An 18,937-nucleotide genomic window follows, 5' to 3' on the forward strand; every position below is an offset into this window, starting at 1 on the left:
CCTAAATAAAACACCAACACCACAGACCCTGAGCACAACAATTAATAAATGGGACGTCTCGAAACTGAGAAGCCTTTGCAGGGCAAAAGACACAGTTGGCTGACAAAAAGACAGCCAACAGAATGGGAAAAGATGTTCACCAACCCCACATCTGACTGAGGATTGATCTCCACAGTATATAAAAACTCAAGAAACTAGACATCAAAATACTGAACAGTCCAATTAAAAAATGGGCTAAAGAGCTAAACAGAGAATTCACAAAGCAAGAACTACAAATGGCTGAAAGACATTTAAAGAAATGCTCAACATCCTTAATCATCAGAGAAATGGAAATCAAAACGACTCTGAGATACCACCTTACACCTGTCAGAATGGCTACGATCAAAAACACCAATGACAGTCAATGTTGGAGAGGATGTGGAACAAAGGGAACACTCCTCCACTGTTGGTGGGAATGTAAACTTGTACAACCACTGTGGAAATCAGTATGGCGGTTTCTCAGAAAATTAGGAATCGAACTACCTCAAGACCCAGCCATCCCACTCTTGGGCATATACCCAAGGAATGCTGACTCATACCATAAAGATACACGCTCAGCTATGTTTATAGCAGCACTATTTATAACAGCCAGAACCTGGAAACTACCTAGATGCCTGTCAATGGAAGAATGGATGAAAAAAATGTGGTACATATACACAATGGAGTACTACTCAGCAGAGAAAAACAATGAAAGCATGAAATTTGCAAGCAAATAGATGTAACTAGAAAAATCATCCTGAGTGAGGTAACCCAAATCCAGAAAGAAAGTCATGGTATGTACTCACTCATAAGTGGATTCTAGATATAAAATAAAGAACAATCAGACCACAACCCATAGAACCATGGAGGCTATATATATAGCATGGAGGTCCCTAGGACGACTGTGGCTTATAATAAATTTCAGTTTTACTCAATTATTGAAAAAAAATAGCCAAATGAATGGAAACACATGATCTATGAACCAAAGGCTGAGGGGCCCCCAGCTGGATCAGGCCCTCTGAATAGGCGTGACAGTTGATTGGCTTGATCAGTTTGGGAGGCAACTAGGCAGTGGGACCAAGTCCTGTGCTCATTGCATGAGTTGGCTGTTTGAAACCTGGAGCTTATGCAGGGACACTTGGCTAAGTCTGGGAGGAAGGGACTGGACCTGCCTGGACTGAGTCTACCAGGTTGATCGCAGTCCTCGGGGGTGGGGGGTGGGTGGGGGAGGATTTGCCCTGGAGGAGGTGGGAATGGGGGGTGGGCTGGGGGCAAGGGGAGGGGGTGGGAGGGCGGAGAATAGGGGAACCCGTGGCTGATATGTAGAACTGAATGGAATTGTAAAATAAAATAAATAAAAACAAACAAACAAACAAAAAAGAATGTCTTCAACAAAAACTCATTCAAGAGATTTATTGGGAGGGAGTAATCCAGGGGTGTGACTGCCTCTGCCAGGGTAGAAAAGGGAAGCCCCCAACTGACCAGGCATAGGGCTTACATAGGATTTCTCAGGAGTGGAGCTTTTCCAAGGTGAAGATTTTCAGAGTGGGAACTGGTTGGATTTTAATCCCTAAGTTTGGACAAGCTCAGTGATTGGCTGAACATTGTCCTTAGGTATTGGTTGGTTTTTCTGTTTGGGGATTTGTTGGTTTCACGCTAAGTTGGTCAGGGACAGAATGTGTCTTCTTTGGCTCTGGTTTCAGGGCCACAATGTGTTTCTTTCACTTACTTTGGTTTCAGGGTCAGGGTGTGTTTCTTTGGCTGGCTCTGGTTTCAGGGTCAGTGTATTTTTCTTTGACTGACCCTTTTCCCCTACAATAACAAGGTAGAAAGCCAGTACAAGAACACAATCAGGGAAGACCAGATAAACTCAGACATATAGTGGCCATCTTCATTCATACATCAAAACCACAAGGACAGCAGGGCATCCATTCTACCCTAGAGAATGGGTCTATGATCTCCTCTGATCTCCCCTTATCTCTTCAAATGTCTAGATTTCAAAACAGAAAGGAACAAGACACTGATCAGCCTGAACTTCAGCATGTTTGTTGGCAATTCTTAATTTTGTTTTTGCTTCCAATTTTCAAAATTGGGCAAGTTGCAATATGGACTCCCTGGGCCCTAACAAGGTGGACTTGATCCCTCTGGGGTCTATTACCTACTAGCAACCTTTAATTTGTGGAGTCATGGTCTTGGGCTCCCTGGGCTTCAAAGTATATGGGGCCTATCCCAGATCCCCAGTGCTGAGTCTAGGGACTCACAGGGATCTTGCAGGGGCATCAAAATGTTATTTGTGAGATACAATAGACTTACAAAAGACTATAGACTCAATCCAGTTATAATTAAATGTTTTATTGATTAACTGATATCAGGTCAACAATCTCTGACCCAAACTTGAGACTGTCATGAGAAGAGGGGTGAGGAAAGAATTCTTTGTTTTTGTTTTTGTTTGTTTTTTTTTTTTCAAGACAGGGTTTTGTAGCTAGAGTTTTCCTGCCTTGCCCACAGTCAGGACAAATCTTTGTCACCTGCCAGTCCTACAGCCAGACCCAACCAAGTAAGCACAGAGACTTATATTGCTTACAAACTGTATGGCCGTGGCAGGCTTCTTGCTAACTGTTCCTATAGCTTAAATTAATCCATTTCCATAAATCTATACCTTGCCAAGTGGCTGGTGGCTTACCGGCGTCTTCACATGCTGCTGGTCATGGCAGCGGCTGGCAGTGTCTCTCTGCCTCAGCCTTCTGCTTCCCAGAATTCTCCTCTCTCCTTGTCCCACTTACTTCCTGCCTGGCCACTGGCCAATCAGTGTTTTATTTATTGACCAATCAGAACAATTTGACGTACAGACCATCCCACAGCAGGGTTTCACTGTGTAGCTTTGTGCCTTTCCTCGATCTCGCTCTGTAGACCAGGCTGGCCTCGAACTCACAAAGATCTGCCTGCCACTGCCTCCCAAGTGCTGGGATTAAAGGCATGCACCACCACTGCCTGGCGAGGAAAGGGTTCTTATGGTGCAGACCTTCACTATCTACTCAAGCAAGCAAAAACCGGTCTATTATGCTAAGTTAGGTGGTGAAGGCGATCCAAAATAATCTGTAGCTATGTGTATAAGCAAATTACATAAGCCAAAAAAAGTCATTAGTCATATAACAAGTAGATGGTCACTGCTACCCATTTTTGGGTGTGTGTACATGGGTCACTGAGTTGGAGATTACTGAGAATTTATACTCCAGAGACTGGAGTCTGAGACAAATGGCTAATGAGTTTCAAGATGGATGACCAGCATTAAATGGGGTTTTCAGAGCAATCACATGGCCTTCTCTTCTGTATAGCTCCTTGAGTCTCCCTGAGAAGAAGGATTTGTGAGGACATCCCATTTACGATGGAGTGCTCCAAAGTCTCTCAGTCTCTGTACATTGTATAGTTGTGGGTTTCTGTGTTATTTCTTATCTGTGATAAGGAAATGCTTCTTTGATTGAGCAAGGCACTGATCTACGGCTATAGTAATCATTTTATTATCATATTATTTAGCCAAATAATGGCAGGAGGCTTTCCCCTAAGCCTGAGACCTATCTTACCTTAGATTCTTGGCCTTATTAGCAGTGTCAATATGCATTCTATATTATGAAATGGGTCTTAAATACAATCAGAAAGTGTTTGGTCAATCTGCCAATATTTGTGCCATTTTGGCACTAATATACCTTGCAGACAGGTCACTGTTTTATGCTTCAGGGTTTGTAGCTGGGAAACACTATGTTTTGAATACCAATCTTGTTGATTTGTTATTTCTTTTCTGTAATAATGGGAAAATGCCAAGATAGAGGTAGTGAAAAGAGTAGTGATAAAGTCAGAAAAGTAGATTTTTATTTACCTCTCCTTTATTTACTTGATAATGTTTCTTGAAGTCATGGCTTTGCCCTAATCAAATCTGAATTATTCTTTTTACATTGCTCTGCTTTGGGATCCTTATTGTCCATGAAGTTTGTTACATTGAGATCAGCCATTGTCTTAGGGATTCTGTTGCTGTGAAGAGACACCACAACTCTTATAAGAAAACATTTAATTTGGGTGACTCACTTATAGATCAGAAGTTCAATCCATTATCATCATGACAGGGAGCATGGAGGCATGTAAGCAAATGTGGTTCTAGAGTAGCAGAGATCACTAAATCTTGCAGATAACAGGAAATCTACTGAAACACTGGGTAGTATCCTGAGCACAGGAAACATAAAAGCCAGCCCCCAAAGTGACACACTTCCTCTAACATGGTCATAGTATTCCAACAGAGCCACAGCTCCTAATAGTGCCACTCCTTATGATCATGGGGGACAATTACATTCAAACTACCATATTCCATTCCCTTGACCCCATAATCTTGTAAAAATATACATAATGCAAAATGCATTTAGTCCATCTTCAAGAGTCTCCATAGTCTATCACAGTCTCAACAATGTTTTGATGTCCAGAGTTCAAAGGCTTTTCTCAGATTTATGCAATCTCTTAAATGTAGCCACCTGTAAATTCAAAACCAAGAAGCAGATCACATACTTCTAACATATAGTGGCACAGAATATACATTATCATTCCAAAACACAGGAAAGGAAGCATAGTGAGGAAATAATGGATCAAAGCAAGACCAAAAACGAGCTGGGAAATCTCCAAATTCTTTATCTTCATGTCTGATGTCAAAATGCTCTCCAGATCTGCAGTGCCATTCAGCTTTGTTGACTGCAACATATGTCTTTCTTTTCAGCTGGTTCCAATCATGATAGCAGCTCTCTTTGGTAAGTATCCCACAACTCTGGCATCTCTGACATCTTGGGTCTCCAAGGCAATCCAGGCTACAGTTTCCCAGCTTCACAAAATGGCCTCTCTACTAGACCTCCATTCAGGGACACCTTGATACATGCCTGGCCTCGGCAGCTTTCCTTAATCTTGGGGCCAAATACCATAACCTATTTCCTTTATCCTTAATTCTAAAACCAGAACCAGATGGTTGAATCTGCCAAGTTCTGCTGCCTCCTGAGACTAGAACATGCCTCCCCTTGTTCAATTACATCTTCACCAGTTTTCTTCACTGCCTAAGCTTGGCTGTCCTGAAATTGGATCTCTAGACTAGGCTGGCCTCAAACTCAGAGACCTTCCAGCTTCTGCCTTCTCAGTGCTGGGGTTAAAAGTGTACCCTATCACACAGGGCTCTAAACTTTTCTTTAGTTTTTTCCACAAGTTGAAAACTTAGCTGGGTGGGATCTTGCCCTGACATCACCACTCCCTTTATTCCGTTTCTTGATCCATTTATCTTTTTAAATATAGGACTTAGCTCCATTCTACTTCCTGGTGCTCTTTTTCTCCTTAAAATTTTCATTTTGTAATTTACCCTGCTCAGCTTGCCCCTTTTCATCATAAATCTTTTAAGCATAAACACTAGTAACCACATGACAGATTCTATACTAGGCTGTCTTGTGATTTCTTCTGCCAGGGGAGTTAATCCAAAACTCTCCACTTTACCCTCAGGCAGACTCTTTGGATAAGGACAAAAACCAGGCACTTTCTTCACCAAAAAATATTATAAGACCAGTTTCTAGGCCACATAATAACATTCTTTTCCTCTAAAACCTCTTGATCCCCACAGTTCATAAAATTACAATCAGTACCCATGTATCCCATGCTCTTATTAGTATGAACTATTAGGCAGCACATAAAGCATTCCACTGCTTTCCTAACACAAACACCCAAAGACCATATTATGACAAACAAAAACATGGTCAGGGCTATCACAGCAACATCCCAGTCCCTGACACAGAGGTTCAGTCCATTGTCATCATGGTGGGGAGCATGGCAGCATTCGGGCAGATGTGGTGCTGGAGCTGAAAGCTCTATATATCTTGCAGGCAACAGAAAATTGACTGAAACACTGGACTGTATCCTGAGCATAGGAAACCTCAAAGCTAACCACCACAGTGACACACTTCCTCCAATAAGGCCATATCCACTCCAACAAAGCCACAGCTCCTAATAGTGCCACTTCCTATGATATTATGGGGGTCATTGCATTCAAAACACAATAGCCATGTTTTCTCATAACATGTGAAGATTAAACACATCCACGTAAAGATCTTTAAGACAAATTATATATTTTCCCCAGACATGTATCTTCGATGAATTTGCCACTTAGTTGTTCTAAATGGATATGTGGCAGCTGAAATCCTAGAGTTCTCTTCTGATAAGAAAACTTCTCATGAGCCACTATATATCTAAATAAGAATTCAGAATAATAAAGTATAAAATAGGCTTTTGAACAGATATTAATTTTATCATGTATTCTCATATTTAGTACATCATATTCAAAGCAGGAGAAATCAAGACAGAAAAACATCTCTTCAGTAGAAAATCTTCGGGTCTTGAAATAGTTAGTGATTTCTCTATGCATTGCATTTATAAGCTACCATCTTGAAGGCACCTCCATAATTGACTATGGAAGCCTTGCATATAGTGTGGCAGTGACAGTGTTCTATTTTGGTAATTATTTTTTAAGTTGTCAATTATTTCTTGCTTTTTGATTAAGTACCAATCAAATGGAATAGTACCTAACTCAGTGAATTTTTTTCCATATCTTGCCTCGAGCTCTGATCTGAAATAACAGATAAACCATTTCCAATATGGCTGGGTAGATGAGTCTGGGGTGATGCTCCACCTGGCATACTCACCTCCTGCTTCACGATATTTCTTGTATGGGATTTTCTTGTCATCACTTAAAACAAAGAAATCATCACTTGCTACTGAACTAGTACAGCAGTCAAGGACAAAGCAGTCTGTTTCATACCATTTCGATCCATTGACAGCATTAGGACGGTGGAACGGCACACTGTGGTCTCCTTCATGTTGAGGAATGGTGTTGGTACAAATTGCTTTACAGAAAGGACACTGTTTCCAGCAGCCACACAATTGTTCAGAGAGTATTTTCTCAATATCAGGAACCATTTCATCTATGGGCTTACTTGTGCACTCCTCTTCTACCTTCTTCATTGCAGGATCCAAAGCTGCACTCATGGCTTCTTTGAGAAACTCCATATCATTTATCTCCTGGTGTTCGATGCTTATCAGGTCTCTTCTTGGAAACATCAGGTTGCTCTCTAGGTGATCACAAAACAAATCCAACCAGGCAGAAGCAGTGCTGCCTTTATCTTTAGCCACTGCTGTGGACTCGTGAATGGCAGAGAGGATGGCATTCTTGATGTCACCTAAACTTATTTTTAAAAAAGTTTTTACATTTTTACCTCCTTTTTCTGAACAGTATCTTCTAATGTGGTCTCTAATGTAATCCCTGAAAAAGGATTCTGGCTGATGAATGTATTGCCAATACTTATCAAAGTTTTCTTCTTCTGCCAGAGAAATGAGAACATGTTTCTCCAGGTTAGCCCTGTTTCCACTGAATGCAGGGCAGTTGGCTCTCATGACTCCAGCAATTTTAATGACCATTCCCGCACTTACAGTGGCAGAGATAGCAGGGCTGAGCTTGTGCCAAAGAAAATCAACAAAGGATGTGATAGAGGTAGCACCTTGGCAGGAGATCTTAAAACTCAGGAAGAAATCATTTTTCTTGCTCTCCAGATAGTTCACAGGATCATTTGCTCTCTTGAATGCTGTGTGTATTTCCTTGAAATTCTTAGATGCTTTTTGGAATAAGCACAAGGATAAGTCAATGGTGTAGTCTCTGGTAAATGTGTAATCTTCCTCAGGAGATACAGATTTCAGTTCATTTTCTATTATCCACAGGATTTTATGAAAATCATTCTGACTGTAATCACGCTTCTGCTTCCAAATGTTCTTAATTGTTTCATTAAATTTTAAATCAATGTTATTAGTAATTTTATTAATGGACTCTTTATGACACAATTCTAAATCCCATGAAAATCCAAAAAATTTTTTTCTCCTTTGGACATGCTTGTAATAATCGATGTCAAATATTTCTTCATCCTTTTTTTTAAGTCTCTCTGCAATATTTTTGTCCTTTTTGAAATATACTAGTAAAATGCTTTCAGAATCCAAATCAATATCAGGCTCTGTGACATGAGGTACAATAGAAGACACATTGTAGATCCAATTACTCCAAACTTGATTGAATTTCTCGAACAACTCTTCATCACTTAAATCTTTACCCTTGACACTTAAAGCCAACTTTTGGCTCCTCTCTAACAATTCATTTTCATAATGTGACTTTTGGTTATCTAGTCTTTCTTGGCTCTTTTTAAGACTCATAAGTTCATTGGCCTTCCTTGTGGTATCTGAAATAAGTGAATCTTTAAGCATTAGTAGCTTATGTTCAAAATTTGCTTTCCATTGAATCAATGTCTCACTATCTGGGTCTTCTTCAAAATACTTGTCAAATTCTTGCTTGATGTTTTCATATTTCTTGTTAACTAGACCCTCCACTGCATTAGTTGTGAGTGTCGGGTTTTTCCCATTCATAATCTGATTGCTCAGCTGATTCTGTAATTCCAGCACATGACTCCTCAGCTCCCAGGTCCAGTGGTTATACATGGTTTCCAGTTTACTCATGGCTATGACCTCTTGGGTGTTTCTGAAACTGAAAATGAAGTTCTCACTGACAAGGGCTTTCCACAAATCTTTAACTCGGAATTTTACATCTGAGATCTTCATGATCCTTCCCCTGGATTCCTGCTGGGCGATCCTAAGAATCCCAGTCTTCAGTTCTTGGACATTGTGGCTATAGCAAGGATTGGGAGGCGCCATTGGGGGATTGCCATCCCAGAGGTGAGCAAAGTAGTAGACGTGACTATTGACATCAAATTTAATTACATCACTGAAGCGAGTTATGTTGGAGCACTCTTCCTGTTCAGCAGCTAATACTGTCATTTCATCCAGTCTCTGTTCCAGTCTCCTTCGTCCTTCCATAGTTTCATCTTTTGCTGTAACTTCTCCCACATTCTGATGGACAAAGATACAACGGGGGAAGATTTTCACTTGTTTCATTCTCAGAAAAGCCTGCACAACAATTTGTAGGATATCCTGCATCTCTGATGGATTCTCCCCAAAAATATTGATTATAGTCAAGTTTGCAAGGCCAATGACAAAGGTTGCCAACTCATTGTCCCAATTCTGGGACTCCTTGTTGAGTTCTGGAGCCCGAAGTCCTTCTGTGTCTACAACAAGCAGAAAATCAAAGCCAATTTCTTCTATGAACTTCTTTTCCACTTTCAGGAGCTGCATGTAGGCCCCCTTGGTACTCTTGCCTGCACTGACTGTGAATTGCAGCCCAAACAGTGCATTCAGTAGGGTAGACTTCCCTGAGCTTTGCAGGCCAAGGATAGAGAGAACAAATAGCCTTTTGTCTCCAATTTTCTCTGAGATCTTATCAAAAACAGCTGCCACCCACTTTAGAGGCACATATGAAGCATCCCCATCCATTAGTTCAACAGGAACACCAGCTATCATCAGGTCTGCAGCTATTTGTGGGAGGGAGAGGAACACACTATCTCTAGAAGAATAAGTTTCTTCCAGAGCTTCATAGATCTGACCAACTTCTCGGATAAGGTGCTCAATTCCAAAAGTGCACTCAAGAATTTCAAGTGAGATGGCTTCTATTTGATTCTTCCAGGGTAACATGAAGGTGCTTTTCTGTGTCTTTTGCTTTTCTTTCTGTACCAGTGACCATAAAAATTGTTGCTTTTCATGTAAAGTCTCCAAGTGTTTCAGGGTTAGATTTTCCAAAACCACACTTAACCAGTATAAGAAGTAGAGCTTAAAGGAAGTTTCTGAATCTTCTTTGAGAGTTTGCAGGACAGATTTCATTAAATTATTGAGAGGGAAGGCCTTTTCAAACTGCTGCCTTCGTATTTTTTGTTTTTCTATTTCAATTTCACTCTTGTGTTGTTCGATGCTCCGATGCCCTTTTTCTTGTAGGTGATAGAGTTCTTTGTCCTTCTTACACCAACGGTGCCACAGTTGTCCCCGAAGGGGCAGCAAGTTTTCTTTTATCTTAGATAACTTGTATTGCTCTAGCAGTTCCATATTTGTCTGTGCTTTTTCTTTGGCTTCCTTCAATTCTCTTTGGTCTTCATCAATTATGAATCCTTGTTTTCGAGCCATCTCTGAACAGTCTTCTATGCTGAGAGCCGTACCAGAGATTTCTATTAAATGTTGGATGGTAGTCATGAGTTCTTCTGTTAATTCTGCCTCATTTCTATTCCTAATGCCAATTCTCACCCTTCTGGCAGAATTATTAGTAATGAATTTTTCTTTGTCATCAATCAAACAGATCAGAGGTTTTGATGACTGCCACAGGTGTCTGACAAGTTTTTGGTTTTCTTTATTCTTATCAGAAAGTGACATGAGGATCACCATGAGAGAAGAGACATCCTGCAGGAAGCTGAGTTGTTGTCTATGTTCCTTGGCATCTCCATGAAGATTGGTAAAGGCCACACACTTGTCAAATCTATCCTCACCTTGGCCCCCAGGGCAGAACCAGCAGATCTCCACCACTCCCTCCATCAGGAGACAGTGTTCGATGCTTCCTCTGCAGTGTCTGTGAAAAAACACATCATGTTTATGTTTACTGACCAAAGAGTTCATGATCTGAGATTTGGAAGCAGAGAGGCTATTTCCAACTCTAATGAAGGACACAATGGGGGTAGAGACACAGCACATCTGTTGTTTCTTGTGACTGTAGCTTTTGTCCTGTGGTGATTTACTTGACTCTTGCCAACTTCTCCTAATTTGTCTGAGAGACCAGAGAGAGAATTCCATCTGAGAAGTGTTGGGATTTGGCACCACAAAGGGGAGTGCAAATTGACAAATGGAAAGTTTGGACAGAATATATTGCCTGGCAAGATCATCTGCACAGTGAAAAATGGCCATCTGGATGTCCATTGGGTGAATGTGGGGCTGGGACTTAGTGACCAGAGTAGTGTCTTCATCCCTGTCATCAAACAACTCTTCATATGGATCAACAATTTCCTCGTTGGAGGGTCCTGCAGAATCTTGGCTTTCTGCCTTTTCAGCCATTTTAAAGACCAGATGTCTGAACCCACAATCTAGCATCAGCAACTTTTGTAGGAAATAGAAGGGAAGTTCCTGTTCAGATCTTGGCTGTGTATTGTATACAGAAGTCTTATAGATCTGATGGAAGTCAGCTCTGCTCATCCTTTTTGGGTAGTATTGTTCAAGACCCAGACGTTGGAGTAAATCAAGGAAAGCTCCTTTTTCTATCACCTCTTCTTCATTGTTGTCATTATTTTCTTGTACATAAGTTTCTTTCTTTTTATTGAGGAGACTTTGCAACTGTTTTTTCACTTCATCCATCTGCAAAGAAGAACTGGTGTCTCCATAGTTTCCATCAATGAGTAATCTCAAATTATTCTCTAGATTTTCCCAATCATGATCTGTTCTAAATTTTGTGAGGACATGTGCAACTTTAGTAGACAGTAAGTGCTCCATATGCTGCCTTGTTATTGTCAAGCGTTGTGCTTTTTCTTTTGGAGAAATGACTGAGACTCCAACTGTGGTTGTCAGAGCTTTGAGTACCAGGAATGCCTGTGCTCTGTCAGTGCAGATACTTTTGAGCTCTTGATATCTGTGTTGGACAATTTGTATTTCATCCAGGAGGAAGTTTAACTCAGCACACCCAAGGAGAGGCTGGAAAACTCTGCTTTCCAGCTGATAGCCTGCGCCAGCTGCAATGGAGAGTAGCAGCAGCTGCATGTCTGACTGCTCTGATTCTCTGAGATAGTTCAAGAAGGCATCAAGAACTGTGGTGACATCATGTGTAGCCTTTCTTTGAGCCTCTTCCACTGTTTCTGAGGACTCAGACTTGATGTTTGCTTCTCTGAGAAATTTTTGAATTTCTTTTAAATTTTTAAAGAATTCCGACAATTCAGTGATTTTGCGTTGCTGTTCCTCTGACTCTGTCTGGTAGATCCACTGCATGATTGTCCTCGCCTGAGGAAAGTTTTTCACTTTGTAGACATGAGGTTCTAGAAGGCTGCAAAACTGAGATTTAAAAAACTGAGTTTTTTTAGTGGAAGAATTTTTGCAAAAGTTGACTGTTCTTATGAGAAAATTCTGTAGATCCCAATTTGTGAGGCATGTATTAATCCAAACATCATAACCTTTTGTTTTGTGAGCCAATGCTTGCATGAAATCTATCAAGTTCTTAAGCTGTTCTTCAGGTTCAACGACCTCCCAGGATTTCACATCATCCAGGAAATATCCTGCTTCCTTTATGGAGTTCAGCAACTCTTCTCCAGCCTGGACGTGGGCAGCAAGACCTGTCAGAGCAGAGTAGTTGTCTGCCAGGCATTTTGCCACCAGAAAAGGATCCTTAAAATGGCTACTGTGGTTAGACAGGATGATGTCCCAAATGGGCACCAGCTGAAGTTCTCGGTCAATGACAGACCAGGTTTTGTTGCTGGCAAGAAGGCCAGTTGTCCACTGAACAATTCCATTTGCTTCTGATGGTCCACCTATCTGGGCCACAGACAATTGGACTTTGATTTGGAACTGTTGATTAGTTGAATTTTTGTAGGATCTTACTGAATGTGAGTCTGATGTTGTTATCTCTCCCCCAACTTCAACTCCACAGTCAATGTAGGTCCCTCTTATGTAACTCTCCAAGGCCTCTGCTGTCTGCTGCTTCACATGATCCAGCTGGTCACTTTTGAAACCCTCTGAAACGGCCTTCCAGCAGTAGATTCCCCCAAGGTGCAAAGGGCCTTGATTAGCATGAGAGCCAAATCTGTTGAAGAAGTTTTCAGTCCTGTTCCGAAGTAAAAGGAATCTGTCTGGTCCATCAGTGTGTTCTAGCTGTTCTTCAATGATTTTCAGTTCCTTAAGGGCAGCAGTGGAGAGCTTCAGCTGATCAATTTGGAAGTGTAACGAGGCTAGGGGATTGTAGCTAAACATTGATGAGCAGAAATAAGGGTGCTTAGAATGTGATTGGTGGGCCTCTTTGGATTTTGAATACTTGACTTTATCCATTCCGCCTTCTAAATTAAATCCCCAGCCTCCACCCTTGGCTGACAGTGTTAACCTGAAACCAAACTTCTCTACAGCTTCACTGAACAGGGATTCTTCTTTAGGAGACGTAAATTCTATTGTTTCCATCCATTTTTCTTGCTCAGATCCAAAAAGGAAGAATTCCTTGGGAACCTTGAGTAGTTCTTCTCTCTTTTCTACCAGGTCCTTTTGGTGGCAGGTCTTATAAATTCCCTGCAGGGCCAGCCCACCAGATGTGAATCTTAGCAGATCTCTATCTGAGAAGTTTTGAGTATTTGCCATTGTCTGTTCTATGTGGTTGAGATGTCTCTCCATTGTTTCAGTGACATCTTTCAGGGGCACTTCAGGCCTTGGCCAGTACTCTTCAGGTATCTCCATTGCTTGCCTCAGCTCTGCTTCTTTTCTCCTCACTGCCTCTTCCTGTCTGTTCTTTCCTCCTAACTGCAAGGCCCTCAGTTCCTGCAGTGCCTGTCCTGCCTGCCTATGCCTGTTCTTCATCATTTCCCCTGGAGTCTCCTGGAACTCTGCAACACTTTTTGCCTGTGAGAGGTCAAGCAGCTTCTCCAGAGCCTTTTTCTCCCATGTGTATTGTGTCTGGGACTTCAGCTTCTGGAGGTCTTTTTCTTCTAAGTGCTGTAAGGCCTCGGCACAGGTAACACCCAGGTCTTGCTGAAGCTTAGGCAGCCAGTAGTTAATAGACAGCCCCACTTCTGTCAGCATCTCCTGGAGATCTTGCCTTCTTCTGCTTTTGGATTTAGGCTCATCAGGGATGCACTTTGTTGTTTCCATGGCTCTGTGAAGAACAGATATGTATTTAGTCTGTGTCACAACTGTGGCAATTCTTATCCACATGATCCAATGTATGAATGTTCTTAGGAGGCTAGTTTCCAAAGTTTCTCATGCCTCCATCTAATTTTCTACTTTACAATTATTTAAAATCTTTGTCATATCATTTTCTGTTTACTGAATATAATTTATGTGTCTAGTTGTCATTAAGAGCTTCAGTATAATAGATTGATTTTAGGTATTTCCTCCTACATTAACTCAACATCAGAATCTTTAAGTTAATGGTTAAATTTTAATACATAATTATGTAACAACCAGTTTTTTATCTTAAAATAGTACCAACTTCCATATGCTGATTAACTTTTCTGTATTTGTTTCTATGGAACATATGTTGACTGTTTCCAATGAAATCTGATTTATTGATTTGATCTTCTATCATAAATAAATTTCTACTTCATTTATGCCTGTCACTCACATGTAACTTTTCATTTTGTCCTTTCTATTGTGATAAATCATGATGATTAAGTCAACTTATAAAAGAATTTGTTTAATTTGGGGTATATAATGTCAGATGGTTAGAGTCTATAACCATCATATCAGGGGTCATGTCAGAAGTCATGGAGGCATGGTACTGGAGCAGTAACTGCGAGTTCACATTTTGAGACACAAGAACAGTACAGAGAGAAAGTGAGAGAGTTTGTGTGTTTGTATGTGTGTGTGAGAGAGAAAGAGAGAGGAAGAGAGGAAGACAGGGAAAGTGAGTTAGAGTGAAACACAGACAGAGAGATACCGAGAAAGAGAGAGATAGGGAGAGAAAGGACAGCGGGAAATGGAGGGAGAAATTGGACAGAAATAGAGAAAGAGAGAGAAAGTGAGAGAGAGAGAGGGAGATTGGGAGTATCTTGAATCTTTGAAACCTCAAAGCCCACCTCTAGTCACATGTCTCTTTCAACATGACCACACCTCCTAATACTTCACAAATAATTTCACCAACTGGGAATCAAGCATTCAAATATACGATCCTATGGTTATTCTTATTCAAACCACCACATACTACTCCTACCCACCACCACCCCAAACCCATGACTATATCATAGTGCAAAATGCATTTAGTCCAGTTTCAAAAGTCATCATGTTCTTTCAGTCTTAACACTGTTTTTTTTTAAAATTAAAATTAAGATATTTTCTATTCATTTTACATACCAACCACAGATTCCCCTGTCCTCCCTCCTCAAGTCTCCCAGTATTCCCCCCACCCCACACCACATTCCCACCTCCTTCAAAGCAAGGTCTCCTATGGGGATTCAGCAGAGCCTGGTACATTCAGTTGAGGCAGATCCAAGCCCCTCTTCCCTGTACCGGAGTCATAAGCTCAACCTGCACTGATTGGGAACAGGTAATGCCCACCTCCAGACTGGGCAGACCAGGTCCCTAGCCCCTAGGCCCTGGGAGCATATCCTGTAACCCCCCAAGCCATTGGAACCCCAGAGATCGGCCAGTTGCCTTTCCCCCTGGCCCCTGGCAAGAAAACAGCCCCCTGTGACACCAGTGAAAAGCATAGACATAAGTACACCCTGCATCCATTGGGAACAGCACAGATTGGACCAAGAGCTCCCATTAGACCAAGAGTATCAACCAGACCAAAAGAGGCTCCCTTAGACACAGACAGCACTTGCATGGACTGAAGGAAGAGATGGGTAAACACCAGTGCAAAAATATAGTCAACAACATGAAGACCAATATAGCATCATCAGAACCCAGTCTTAACAGTGTTTAAAATTCAAAGTCTCTTCTGAGAACAAAGATAATTTCTGAATTGTAACTTCCCATAAAATCAAAAATCAAATTACATACTTCCAACATACAGTGGCATAGAATTTTAATTATCATTCCAGAGGGCATAAATGGGAGCAAGGCCAGAATACAGCAGCACAAATCCTAAGTCCCATAATGGCTCTCTTTTTTATGTCAAATGACTTAGATGACTCCACCCTTCCATCTTTGGTAACTAAACACACTTCTCTCCCTTTGGCTGGTTACTCCCTATAATGCCATTGGAGGGGGGCAGATATCTTATAGCTCTTGCATTTCCAGGACCTTGAGTTCTCCTAAGAATCTAAGATTCTCTTTCAGAGATTTGAGAAATGGCCTTTCAGGGACTCCCCTTCTTCAGTCCTTGGCTTTAGTGGTTCTCATGAACCATGGAGAATTATTCACAAACCCTTTACTCTTGAATCCTCATGACTGTAAAGCCCCAACTATGTGGACAGTATTGCCAAGCTTGAGTACAAACTTGGAATGAAACCTGGCACCCTTGAGTCACATTTGTAGAAGCTTTGAATTGTTGCTGTTTTTTTTATGAGCAGAATATTTCCTTAGCCCTTTCTTTCCCCAAATTGGAAGCTTAGGCAAATACTGTCTTGCCCTTAGGTCACCCATCTCCTTATTCTATTTCAGATCATGTTTTCTTTAAATTTCTCATCTCTGTGAGCACAAACCTAGGCTTCAACTTTAAATTCATTGATGCTCTTTTTGACTTTGAGCTGCACATTTTGTATTGCTTTTTTTTACCTCCTTGATCTTTTTAATTGTAGATTTTCACATAGTGATTACTAGTAACAGGGCATCTTGAACTTTCCTCTATCAAGAAAATTGCTCCAATACTTTTCCATTTTTATATCAGGCAGATTCATAGAATCAGAGTACAACAAAGCCACATTATTTTTTACAAAATCTTACAAGAATTTTTTGTTTGATTTTCTTTTGAGACAAGGTTTCTCTGTGTAGTTTTGGTGCCTGTCCTGGATCTCACCCTGTATTCCAGGCTGGCCTCAAACTCACAGAGATCCACCTAGCTCTCACAAGAACTTCTAAAATTTTTTAAAGCCAAGTTACTAATATTATTCCACTCTAAAATTTATTGAGTTAAACTATTTTGTCATACATGGAATAAATCTTAGTTAATCATATTATATAATAACCATATTATATAATATAATGACAATATATATATATATGTATATATATATTCCTGAGAATATTTTATATATATTATATGTGTGTGTCTCTGTGTGTGTAGATAGATAGATAGATAGATAAATAGATAGATAGATAGAAGGAGACTTCAAAACCTCATTCTCACCAATGGACAGATCATACAGACAAAAACTAAACAGAAAAACACTGGTTCCAACAGAAGTGATGAACCAAATGGACCTACCAGGTATCTACAGAACATTTCACCTAAACACAAAATAATACACAAAAAAATTCTCAGCACCTCATTAGAACGTTCTCCAAAATTGAGTCATACTCAGTCACAAAGCAAGTCTTTTTTTTTTTTTTTTTTGGTTTTTCGAGACAGGGTTTCTCTGTGTAGCTTTGCGCCTTTTCCTGGAACTCACTTGGTAGCCCAGGCTGGCCTCAAACTCATAGAGATCCGCCTGCCTCTGCCTCCCGAGTGCTGGGATTAAAGGCGTGCACCACCATTGCCCGGCACAACAAAGTAAGTCTTAACAGATACAAGAAAATTGTAATACCCTTCTTCATCCTATTAGACTACCATGAATTAAACTACTACAGAAACAACAGAAAGCCTACAAACTCATGGGAACTCCACAACTCTCTACTTTATGAATACTGGGTCAAGGCAGAAATAAAGAAATTAAAGACTTCCTAGCAATGAAAATGAATGCACCAAACTTATGGGCCACAATGAAAGCAGTGCTAAGAGGAAATCCATAACACTAAGAGACTTCATAAAGAAATTGGAGAGATCTGATACAGGCAACTGAAAGCTTAGGTTAAAACAAAAGAAGCAAGCACACCCAAGAGGAAATAGATGGAAGGAAATAATTAAACAAAGGGCTAAAATCAATAAAATAGAAATAAAGAGAACAATATCTACCCCCCACCCCAAATCAATAAAACAGAGAGCTGGTTCTTTGAGAAAATGAAGATAGACAAACCCTTATCCAAACTAACTAAAAGAAGGCGAGAGAATATCCAAATGAACAAAATCAGAAATGAAAAGGGGGACATAACAGCAGACACTGAGAAAATCCAAAGGATCATTAAGTTGTACTTTAAAAACTTGAACTCTACAAAATCAGGAAATCTAAAAGAAACAGATAAATTTCTTGATTGATAATTAACTTACCAAAGTTAAATTAAGATCAAATTAACAATTTAAATAGATCTATAATCCCTAAGGAAATAGAAGGAGTGACTAAAAGTTTCCCAATCCAAAAAAGGTCAGGGAAGATGGTTTTAGTGCATAATTCTACTAGACCTCCAAAGAAGAGCTAATACAAACACTCTGCAAATTATTTCATAAAATAGAAACAGAAGGAACATGGCCAAATTCACTTTTTTTCATTTTTCTTTATTAAGAACTTTTCTACTCACTCCACATGCTATCCACAGACCCCACTCCTTCCTCCTCTCCCATCCCCTAGGCCTCTTTCCCAAGCCACCCTGTATCCCCACATGCCCTAAATCAAGGTCTCCCATGGGGAGTCAGCAGAGCCCAGCACACTGAGCCTAGGCAGGTCCAAGCCCCTTTCCACTGCACCAAAGTTGTGCAAGGTGTCACACCACGGGCACCGGATTCTAGAAGCCTGCCCATAGACCAGGGACAGATCCCGATCCCCCTGCCTGGGTGCCCCCCAAACAGTTTGAGCCAAACAACTGTCTTCTGTGTAATGGTTAGCACTCTGGACTCTGAATTCAAATTTATTTTTATGAGGTCATAGTCATCCTGATACCCAAGTCACACAAACCACACAAAATTTCACCAGAGAAAGAAAATTATAGAACAATTTACCTTGTGAAGATAGGTTAAAAAATATCCAATAAAATACACACAAACCTAATCAATTCAAGACTACATCAAAGATCGTACATATCAAATAGTTTCATCCCACAGATGCAAGGATGGTTCACCATGTGAAAATCAGTCAGTGTAATCCACCATATAAACAAGCTAAAAGAAAAAAATGCATGATCACCATTAGGTGCTGAGAAAGCCTTTGACAAAATCCAACATCCCTTCATGATAAAACTCTTGGTGAGATCAAGGATACAAAAGACTTAATTAAACATATTAAAGGCAATT

The 18,937-nt window shown here is 40.5% G+C and overlaps 2 protein-coding genes across 7 annotated transcripts in view; both read right to left on the reverse strand.

The window, feature by feature from the left end:
* The window catches only part of LOC102914167 (interferon-induced very large GTPase 1-like), a 96,481-nt gene that overhangs the window by 57,773 nt on the left and 19,771 nt on the right, over positions 1 to 18,937 (reverse strand). The gene's annotated exons all lie outside the window — the stretch shown is intronic.
* LOC102904392 (interferon-induced very large GTPase 1-like) overlaps positions 2,355 to 18,937 on the reverse strand; it is a 110,331-nt gene continuing 93,748 nt past the window's right edge. For 5 of the 6 annotated variants that reach the window (XM_076549645.1, XM_076549662.1, XM_076549667.1 and 2 more), the window contains one exon: positions 2,355 to 13,828. In XM_076549645.1, coding sequence (XP_076405760.1) covers positions 6,457 to 13,828 — 7,372 coding nt within the window. In that variant the 3' untranslated portion in view covers positions 2,355 to 6,456. The remainder of the gene's footprint in view (positions 13,829 to 18,937) is intronic. The other variant, XM_076549670.1, reaches the window with a different exon arrangement.

Source organism: Peromyscus maniculatus, chromosome 1, assembly GCF_049852395.1.
Source record: "Peromyscus maniculatus bairdii isolate BWxNUB_F1_BW_parent chromosome 1, HU_Pman_BW_mat_3.1, whole genome shotgun sequence".
In the NCBI taxonomy this organism is placed as follows: domain Eukaryota; kingdom Metazoa; phylum Chordata; class Mammalia; order Rodentia; family Cricetidae; genus Peromyscus; species Peromyscus maniculatus.